This window comes from Grammomys surdaster, unplaced genomic scaffold (assembly GCF_004785775.1).
Source record: "Grammomys surdaster isolate TR1022 unplaced genomic scaffold, NIH_TR_1.0 126182, whole genome shotgun sequence".
NCBI classification, from domain to species: domain Eukaryota; kingdom Metazoa; phylum Chordata; class Mammalia; order Rodentia; family Muridae; genus Grammomys; species Grammomys surdaster.
This window is the reverse complement of record NW_021620988.1, coordinates 704,671-715,910: the sequence shown is the minus strand read 5'-3', so window position 1 is coordinate 715,910 and position 11,240 is coordinate 704,671. Positions and strand designations below refer to the sequence as shown.

Sequence of the window (11,240 nt, the reverse complement as noted above, 5' to 3'; positions counted from 1 at the left end):
TGTGTGTGTGTGTGTGTGTGTGTGTGTGTGTGTGTGTGTGTGTTTCCATTAAGAATAGTTATCCAATTAAACATTGATTATATCACTAACAACATAGGTTCATTAAAAGTTTAAAACAATAATTCTTAATGGCATTAAGTTAGCATGGTTTTGTCAAGAGGCAAATCACCCGCCTTGTTTCTGATTTGTATCAAAGTTTTGTATAGATAAAGATAGTCAATATTTTATCTTCTGTTTTTGTATCTACAATAAATTATCCATTCCCAGTTTACGACTCCTGTTTTCAGATAATGGTTTCACAGGCAGTCCAGAAGGAATGTTTTCCTTGATTGTAAATTTCCAAGGCTTCTTTCTATCCTAGTGCAATGAGCCCATAACACATGAAGACTTACAAAGCCCTAGTTGCAGCCTTCACCCATAGAGGGCTCAAAATTGCCTGTGTAAATTTAGGAATTTTATAGAATCCTTATTAGGAATTAAGAAATCATTTATTTGTAAACGTAGCATTTATACAAGAAAGTACATTTTCACTCATCTGCAGAAAATCGTCCCAATAGAATGGGCTGATACCCAGGGATCATTATATTATTTAATAACAGGAAAGACATAATAATAAGAATCAATCCTGAGATGAAATATCTGAAGACCTTGCAAATCAGAATATTTACCCATCATAGCCATGCAAAATGATCAGTCATCTCCAGAATATCACTTGTTGGTATTTGCCTTTCCTATATGACTTCTGACTCTTGCACACTTTGTAAATAGTGTAATGAATTAGAACTTTCATATCACTAAGCCCAAGGTATACTAAAGTAATAAGTTGAAAGGAGTGACACTAAAAATATTAACTAATTTGGTTCTCAAAAACATTTGTAATTAAATTTTTAATTATATTTTATATTATATGCTGAAATTTTAACATATGCTAAGGAATAAGTTTAAAATTCTTTGTGATTTTTTTCATGGCAAAATATTTTTTTTACAATTATTAAAACATTGTGTTAATTCTGAAAGTTCTGTTACAATGAAGGAGCCATTTCTCAGTTGCAAACTTCTGTAAGACTGTTCACAGTTTTTAATTATTTGTTGCAGAAACGGTCTAGGATTCTGTTTGTCCACTAAAGAAAGAGTTTTTCAACAAGGAAAATGAGGTGTTGCGAGGATTTGAGTGATATGACTAGTCACTGAATGAGTTTATTGCTTCCTGATGTCAGCTGAATTAAATTATTTGCTGGTGTATTTCACATTGGAGCCAGAATGTCTACTTCATTTAAATTTAATATAATTTTCTCTGAGTAAATTATGGGACCAACTTATAAAGAATCATGATAGATGAGAATTAGCATATACAGTTCTTCTCTGTAGGAAAGTAATCATAGCCTCTTAAAAGATGGAGTTAGATTCTAAATTTTTATTGTGTCAAATATGCAGCTATGAAATACTATCTTAAGAAGGATTTTATGACACACGGTCTTAACATTTTAAGGTGTTCCTATTTTCTAGAGAAACTCAAGTCATGCCAAAACAAAACTACACTAAAGTATGAAATCACTTGTGCCATAATGTTTTAATAGTGTTCTTTCAGTTCCAGTTGCTTTCTGTTAACTACTGTGAAATAAGTGTCCTTGCTTAATAACTCATGGACTGTGTAAAAAAAAGGATTTTTGACATTCTGGAGACAGATGTTATTGTACTGGTTATTTTATATGAAGGTTTACATGAGAAGATTTGAGAAAATAGCATTACATTCAATATTTAGGGATTGGTATTCAGAGAAATGTAATTCTCAATAGTTTTTGTACATTGACCCTACTTTGAAACTTGGATGATAGAATTGCACATGTACTGTTGCTGTTTTACTAATAGTTATAAGCATAAGTCAGAAAGAAATAATCTGAAGAAGAACCTGTTATAATCATGAATATATATGTATACATGTTTTTTGTTTCTTTTTTTTTTAACTAAAGCGATAGAATTGATCTCTGGATATATAAAGTACTCTTTTATGGATGGGTTCTATTACTATTTTTGTTATTTTGGCTCTCACAACTATACACAAGAACTGGCACGTCTGAAAGATGCTGAGGGTCCCTGCCCCTAGTTGGCTTTTGCCCCAGTGGTTGCACAGGGAGAAAGAGCCAGGACATTAGATTTTCTGGGCAAGGGAGGACAAGAGAATAGTTTTTAGGATTGCCCTACCAGGAAAGGAACAGGATTGTAAGCATGATAGCTGTGGAAAACAGAGACCCAGCCATATGAGAATTGAGGAAGAATGGCCCCAGGAGCCACAGCACCGACTGGGTCTGGAGCAGCAGAAATGAAATAGAATTTTTAGTAAGAAATAGTTTAGAAATATCAGAAAGGAGAGTGTTTAGTCACACAGAGGTTTCAAGGTGCCCAGTCATTGAGCTGCTTAAGGCATATTAAAATTAAATCAGCATGTGGGTGCCTTTCATTTTTGAATAAAGAACACTGAGCAGTAGCAAGAAGCACATGAGCACCCACTGGGGAGATTAGAGAGGAGTAACAATTACCCCATCACAGTGTTATCTTACAGAGCTAAGTTTTGTAAGGACCTCACTTTGTTCACATCTAAGACTTAGAGAAACCCCACTTAAAAACTTTGTATACGATTATGTATGTGTGTGCGTGTGTGTGTGTGTGTCTGTGTGTCTGTGTGTCTGTGTATTTGTGCATGTATTCAAAATATATGTGCCTATATAAAATGTAAGCATATATATCATGTATCATGTTATAAGTATGGATACAACATATATGTAATAGTAATTTTGTATCTAAATATTCACATTTGGTCTTTCTGTTTGTGTGTTTGAAGTATTATCATTGTAGAAAAATCAAAAGTAACCATAAAATTATTTTATGTTTGTCAACTTACACATACAAATTTATCAATGATTTTCTTAAAGTATTTTCGTATACCACTCAGGGGTATACAAGTCAATGACTAAAGACACCATCAAATCTGTGCCACAAGCAGAGTCAAAGAAGAGAAATAAGTCATATATTCTAAGATAACTAAAACAGAATAGTAATATATCCAAAATATAACTCAAGAGATATACTGTTGATTTATATATTATTCCTCTGTCCTTTTATATCTTTAACTTCTGTAATCAATTTATAGAATTGGTCTGGCCAGCAGTAGTGACTCACACCTTTAACTCCAGCCTAGGGAGACAGAGAGAGAGAGAGAGAGAGAGAGAGAGAGAGAGAGAGAGAGAGAGAGGTTTCTGAGTTCCATCCTAGCCTAGTATACTGAGTTTCACATTGTCAGGCCTATACAGAAAATGCTTCTCTAGAAAAGAAAAAAATGAAAAGAAAAGGGAGACAAAGATACAAAGAAAATAGAATGAAGCGTAGAGAAGAGAAAAAAGAACAGAAAAGAAAAGAGAAGAGGAAAGAAATGAAGTCATCTGACGATTCCTTGACTATTGCAATATTCTGTCATTGATCACCAAAATGACTCCTTGGGTAACTGCAGTATTGCTTTATCCATACAACAATTAATCAAGAGTGTATAAGATATCCCCTAGCAATATAGATATAAATGAAATCATGTGAAAATTATATGTATATGTAATATGCCTATGCATTTTTGACCTTCTATTAATGTAATTAAATCTATATATATTTGAGTTAATATTTTGTTTCATTTTTTTATTTACACAGTGCAAACTAGAATATCAGGCGTGTGTCTTAGAAAAACAGATCTCTATCAAATGTGAAGGGCGTTGCCCGTGTCCCTTCGATAAATCCATGAGCACAGGCAGAAATGTTAAAAGAGGTAAGTGACAGAAACTTCTTTATAGCTCAATGTTCAATCCACTCTCCCAGGATATTTTGTAATAGACAGAAATTAATGAAACCCAAAAAACGTTGCTTTCATACCTATAAATAACTTATAAGAATATTCTCTGTCAGCTTATTCTCAGTTGGGCCTCGGTTATATAGAGAAACCTTCTCCATGCCTTTCTTGCCTACTACCAAAAAAAAGTGAAACTTACATAACTGTTTACTTATTATTTGCACACCAAATATAAAATCTCTAAGGTGACTCTAAAAATGATTATGTATGAAATGTATAAATCTAGTCTGATATTTTGTAGACCTAGGAATTGGTCCTTAATTAAATATTTGACCACACATAAAATTGCTTGAATATTGTTTTCATTTTATTATTTGAGTTTAAAACTGTCCAATTCTTATAATTTGTGAATTATCTTGGATGCCTTATGGCAGAAAAATGTTCATTACTGATCATCATCTTTTCCTGAAACATTACGAATAATGGCTACAAAGATAAAAAATATGATTTCATAACAAATTTCCTTAATATACTTTATAATACTTTGAACATGGTGTGCTAGATTTCTTTATTACAACTACTTGCCAAAGCTATACCATTTATAAGTAGCAAAGGTTAATTTGGGTCATGGCTCAGTGGATTTAGTCCATAATTTTTTATTTCATATTACAGTATAATACTGTGTGGAAAGCTGGAATAGTGTTCACCTTAGAGTTGCCAGGATACAGGAAAAGGAAGAGACAGATTCCCAAATCATTTTCAAGGATATATCCCCCAAAACCTAATTTCCTTTACTAGATTTCAAGTATTTAATGTGAATATTTCACCACCTAGGAGTGTAAGACTTGGAAGACTGAGTATTCAATCCAGGAATCTTAGAGGGATAGTCGAAATCTAAAGTACAACACATAATACATCTGTTAACCAATGTTTCAATCTCATGATGAACATGTTATCCTATTGTCTAAAACTCAGTGATGTCACTTATTTACATGTCAGTCAGTGAAGTCATAATTCAAAAACTATTTTAAATAAAAATAATTTGATGATATTGACCATCAGTTAATATACTGAATCACCATTAGTGTTCTAAAGAAAATTAATCAATTTTAAAGTGGTCAGTGAAAACCCAGTCTTCAGACATATGCACAATGAGGAACTTTTCCAAGGGGAGAAGATGCCTTCTAGCAGTGATCTGGTGCTTTAGACATTGCATTTTTTTGTCTCACACTAGAATAGGTTAGCTTTTATGCTTCGTTACTTCTTGGTTACTTCTATATCATTTTCTCTATCTTTCAGTCCAATTTTTTCAACACTCTCTAAATATCTTTTGGCACATTGAATGTATCAATTATCTCTGTGACATCTAAAGCTAATTATAGTTTCCTTTCAACTGAGATTTTGATATCTTTGCATTCCTCATTCTGTTCCCAAGTGAATGATTTCCACAACTGAAGATTTTTGACTCTGATAATCACTTCAATCATAAGATAAAACTAACTACATTCAGTATCCATGTCTCAGATTTTACATATAGACCATTAATAACTTTTGAAATGTAAGTGTTTTCACCTAAATTACACCAGTTCTTAAACAAGATGTCTGTTCAGTATTATTTCCCAATTTCAGACTTATTTTCAAATGAAATATGTTTTTATGGTATCAATTTATCATGCCATCACACTATTGTGATACAATATCACTATGTATTGAACTAGGAAAGTAACACATCTAGAAAGTAGACTCCAATGAATAAAAACTAATTGTTTTGTGTCAATTTTCATTAGAGTATTTATATTAATATGTCAGAAGAGAACTTTTCATAAAGTCCTAGCATCACGGGATGAAGATGATTTGTGTTCAGTTGTGCATCAAAAGAGAGGTAAGAGGATTTTAAGCTAATTCTGCACTGACAGATTGTCAGGGCAAAGTAAGAACAGGATTTTGCCAACTACTGTGGAAAAGCAGTACAGAAAATTTTGAATGTCATTTCTCCACAGTGCCAAAGGCCAAGAGACATGGGAAATGTAAAACTCAGTTCAGTATCATTTCCAATCTTCCACCTGTCATTTATAGTAGAAGCATGTCTTAGGGCTACTGTGCAGTACAGGAAATTCTTTTTAATGTCATCTCTGTTATAGATGTAGTGAGAAAGAAACTACATTCTATAAAATAGTTCTTCAATCTTTCTGATCCTCCCTCTGAGGTCAAATTGATATCACGCTAAGTTTTCAGTTTATTAATTGCAGAATGAACCTGTTAAATTTGCTTGACCTACATCAAAACAAATAATATTCTTTTCTATAAAGTAAAGAAAAATATAATTCACCATTATTTTCCATATATAGTCTATGAGGAAGATATATAAATTGCTCCAAACATTTAAATTTAAACATCTTAAATAAGGAATTACAGATAATTTATAATATTATCCTGGATTCTGAATCCTGAATGGATAAACAAATTCTTCAATGAATATCTTCAATATAAAAAATCATATATTTCATACTTCCTTTGGCTTTATCTTCATTTAAAAATATCACTTGTATCATATAACACCATTCAGTCACAAGATGTAATATTTGAGATGTGTAGCCACTTTATTAAAAGAATCATGACATTTCACCTGATTATAAAGGGCCATGACATGTTATACCTAAGAAAATATGAGATTTATTCAACAAGAACTATAAATATATCATTTTTCATGCATTTTGTATATACATATAAAATACAATTTTCTAGTTAATGTCTGTAAAATACCTATAGAATCAAAGACCAAGAACATAAAGAAAGATTTTCTTATAACTTAAAAATTTTACCTTAGGCATAAATTTAATTGCAATAGTTCATAAGCAGAGAAAACCTATACGTATACCATCAAAAGTTCCCTGTTTTGTTATTCATTTGATCTTCCAGGTACAGGTCATTGACCTTTTCCATTATCACTATAGCATGTACTATGCCTCATGATTAATGTATTTATGGGTTTCAGAAGCTTCTGTTTCCTCTTGCACCCTTGCTCCATCCTCTGCTCTTGGGATTAAAGCTTGCAGTGTGTGCATCTGGTACTGTATCAGCTCTTGTTGTCTACCATCATGGCAGCAAACATATCCAGGTGCCAAGGGACCATGTGAGAAAGGAACAGTGTCTTATGTTGCCTTGTCATCTTGGCCAGTCATTGGTCCTGGGCTAGAAATCAGGCTTTTTATATTGATACCTTCTCTCCTGCAGTTGCAGAGATGTGTGGAAGGTTTTGTTTTGCTTTGGGGTTGTCTTCTTTTTTTCTACTTATTCTCTGACATTCTATCCACTGTCAGTCACAGCCTTTGTTTATTCATTAGTCGGTTAGCTTCTATGACAAAGTGTTAGTAGTGAGTTTCCAGTTCCTCAGGAGTCAAATACAAACACACATGAAGTATATACTTAACACCTTAAAATTGAAACCTAAAGTCAATTGAAAATTTATCTACAACATAGATTATCCACCAAGTATCCAAGTGTCTTTGATTTTGTCATGATTTTACCCAAAAGTACCAGAATATAATGATATTTAGTGGTCTTTTGACAAATGATGATGCAGTGATACAGTATAAGAAATAAGAATGGAAAAGCCGGGAGATGGCTTGACAGTTAAAAAAAAGTGCTTGCTTCTCTTCCAGAGGACTAGATTTCAGCTCCTAGCACTCGTCTTATAATTCACAACAGCATGGAGCTCAAATTTTAGGGGAACCAATATCCTCTACTTGCATCCATGTACATGACACACATGTGGGACATACTTACATGGATACCACACACACATAAAGATAAATAAAAATACATATATCATAAAAGATATTAGAAACAAAAAGAAACCCATTGGCCTTTAGATTTTAACTTTATGGTTTACTCTAATGGTCTCAGAGTTACTACTTTCAGACTTGAGTGTCTAATTCTGATGTGATTAACACTGATTGCTTTAAATTACCATAATGAAATATCAACAATTTACATGATGTAAAATGGATAACACCATGTCATTATAATTACTGTTGATTTATCAAGATCAAGCACCTCCACCCCAACTTCTGACCAACCATTTATCAGTTGAGCCCCACAGAGCAGTATCCACTAGCTGAGTGGCAAAATCATGACTTTCTGAATAATTAATAAGACATCCACCCAGTTTCTCCTCTTACTAAATACTCCTTTTAATTATTTTTTATAGAACATGGTTCTCCAAAATATTATTTAAGAACCTACTTATTCAAAGGAAAAATTTCATGAAAAGTACACATGAGTAAACTTAAAAATCATACAAAGGCTTCATAGAATAGGAAGTGAGATAATGGCGACCCTATATACAACCTGGCTCAGAGACAATTTAATTTGTATTTGCTAAGTACTTATCCAGGATTTATAGGGGGTTAATGAAATATAACCATTGCTTTACATTTGTCTTATATTATTGAAGGAATGGAACTATAGTGGGATGGCTTGGTAGTTTCAGCAACGTAATCTTATTTCTGACTTATGAGTAGATATAAGGATGAAAACATTATGAGTAGATGACTGTCTACCAGAGGAATCTGATCTTTCTAAGACGTATTTTCTGATCTACACTTGAATATTTTGAGTGGTCCTCTGAGGATACTGGAATGTTAGCCTTAAGAAATATTGACTTATTACCACAGGTTACTGAAGATGATATTCAACATAATATTTAATATTTATTTATTTATTTATTTATTTATAGAATTTGTACCTTTAGCAGTGCAAAATCCACAAAAGCAATAGTCGCAAAACCACAGAATATCACAATTACATGATAATAAAGTCAGCTCATTTCTCTTTTTTTTTAAAATTGTAATTTTTACTTATTCACACAGGGATTATAAACACAAAAAGGCAGGACGTGGGGAAGGGGATGACACTGGAGCATGGGTGTTCAGGGGAAGTACAGATATCTTTCAGAACAGGGTATCGGCTGGGTGAAGGTTTAGGGGATAGGTCACTATGACTCTGCCTATGATTCACTTGTCCTTATCTAAGTTGGTGTTATCTGCCAAGGCTACCTATTTACAAGGTCTATGACTACTCAGGCTGGTAAATTTCCACAAAAGCTGCCTGTTTACATTAGCTTATAGCCATCTGTTTCAACACAACTGAAATGAAAATGAAGTTTTAATTCCACAAAATTATGTTTTAATAATGTTATTTATTTGTTTATTCTACAAATAATTATACTATATACTTAGAACATCTATAGAATATATAAAATGCAAATTTATATAAATCTACATATATAGAGATAGAAACTTTATGTTAAGTGAAAATAGTTTTGCTTTCTCTTTACATTCTCTCTCTCTCTCTCTCTCTCTCTCTCTCTCTCTCTCTCTGTCTCTCTCTCTCTCTCAACCCACATGTCTCCTGCTCACATATGTAGAAACACACACATACACACACAGCATATACATATGTATACATATATATATGGTCTTTGTGCCTCTCTCTGTGCCTATCTGTCCTTCACATAGATACATACATACATATATACATACATACATACATACATACATACATATTAATATGTATGTATGTGCTGTGTGCTTGTGTGTGCATAGAATGAGAGAGAACAAAAATATTTTCACTTAACAATTAGTCTCTTTTTCTACTTAATATTGTTGGCATCATGACTAAAATACTAAAAGCACTTTTATGATTTAATTTATGCATCCAATATTCTGTTTTATACCATGCCTTTCATATAAACATTTTGGTTTCTGTTTATGTCTACATATAACATTCTACATAGCTATAGTCTATAGAGATTATAGAATGTATGATTATATATTTGACTATATATCTGTAGTCTATAGCATTCCATTTTTATTTAATAAAACTCTGATGTAATCAGTTTCAGTTATTATTGAATCATCTGAGTGCACATCTTTAATTAGTAATTTCTTTACCATAGTTATTTCATTTTTCTTGAAGTATACTTATGAGATGTTAAACTGTATCTTTTATAAACAATTAAAGGTAATTCTTCTGTAATAATGAAGGATTTTAAGTCTAGACACTCAGAAATATTTTATACTGTAGTACATCAAAAAGTTCTGCTACATGTATAGATTAATCCCAGAGGAGTGTTTTTCTGACATTAGATGGGCAATAACAATTGTCTCCAAATACCTCGAGAAAGTCGTTGGAGTTAGTTTTAGATAGATAGAACAGTATATCAGTAAATAGGAAACTTGATTCCTTTAAATGGGATGCAGTAAAAAAAAAATCTAAATCCACCTTGTCCACAACTCTTGACAAAAATTAAAAAGAGAGACAACACACTAAATTTCCTAATATGTAGACTCAACAAACATCAAGTGTGTTTTAATAATTTCAGAAGATGATTGTTGAGCAACCAAGTAACAGGTAAGAATTCAACAGAAGCAATGAGTAGGAAGGCTGTAGGTGTGAATGAAGGTGAAGCAATCTTGTGTCTGAAAAGAACTCATAGTTTTGATGAGATGGCATAATGGAAAATAGTTTCCTTCATAAATAACAGGGCAAAACATGTATACTTACAAATTTAAAGTATTACTTTTAAGGGAGGAAACCATTGTTACAAGGCATCTCCATGTCTCCCAGTTTAGTTTCTAATCTTTAGCAATGAAATCAATGCAGTTCTCTTCTCAGGTGTTATTCTGATCGGAAGACTATTCTTTGTATTGACAGTCAGCCAAAAGGAGTATTTTATACTAAGCTAGGTATTATAACTGAAATAATAAATGAGAGAAAAATGAGAGACAGAGATATAGACTGGGAAAGTGAGAAAGAGAAGGAAGGACCAGATTGGTAATGGAGAAAGGGAGAAGAGAGGGAGCAAGGAAGGACAGATAGGCACACAGAGAGGTTTATATGGTTCTAAATCAACCGACAAGCCTGCCTCTCATTTCTTTAGCATTAGACTATTTCTGTTAATAGATTTTTAATAGACCAATAAGTTTTAATAGACCAATAAATACTTTGCAGGTCTTTGTTAGCAAAGAACTTATTTCTGGGAGTAGCTTACTCTTTAACAGGCAGCCTCACACATGCAGTGGCTGAAGCACAAACCTCTGTTTTTCTCTAGATTTTTAGGTTGGTGGATCTTTTATTGGGGTTCTTATTCCATTTCCTTGAGGTTTTTCATGGTTAGAGGAAAGAATCTAGCTTCAATATGTTGAAGTCTAATTTTTCCCAGTTGTAGTTTTTTTTTGCATATTTGTCAAAAAAATCAGATAACTGTTTCAACTAATTGTGTCAGCTAAATAGCAAAGTCCTCAGTTCTATTCCACTGGGGGAAAAATCAGTTCCCTTTTTTGTCAACATTTAATTTTCTTTTTCTGACATTTTACTATCAATTTGAAAAACTTAAGAAGTAAGGACT

At 32.6% G+C, this 11,240-nt stretch overlaps 1 protein-coding gene across 7 annotated transcripts in view; it reads left to right on the top strand.

Moving 5' to 3' along the window:
- The window catches only part of Spock3 (SPARC (osteonectin), cwcv and kazal like domains proteoglycan 3), a 354,663-nt gene that overhangs the window by 260,929 nt on the left and 82,494 nt on the right, over positions 1-11,240 (top strand). For all 7 annotated transcript variants that reach the window (XM_028757760.1, XM_028757757.1, XM_028757754.1 and 4 more), the window contains one exon: positions 3,694-3,808. In XM_028757760.1, coding sequence (XP_028613593.1) covers positions 3,694-3,808 — 115 coding nt within the window. The remainder of the gene's footprint in view (positions 1-3,693; positions 3,809-11,240) is intronic.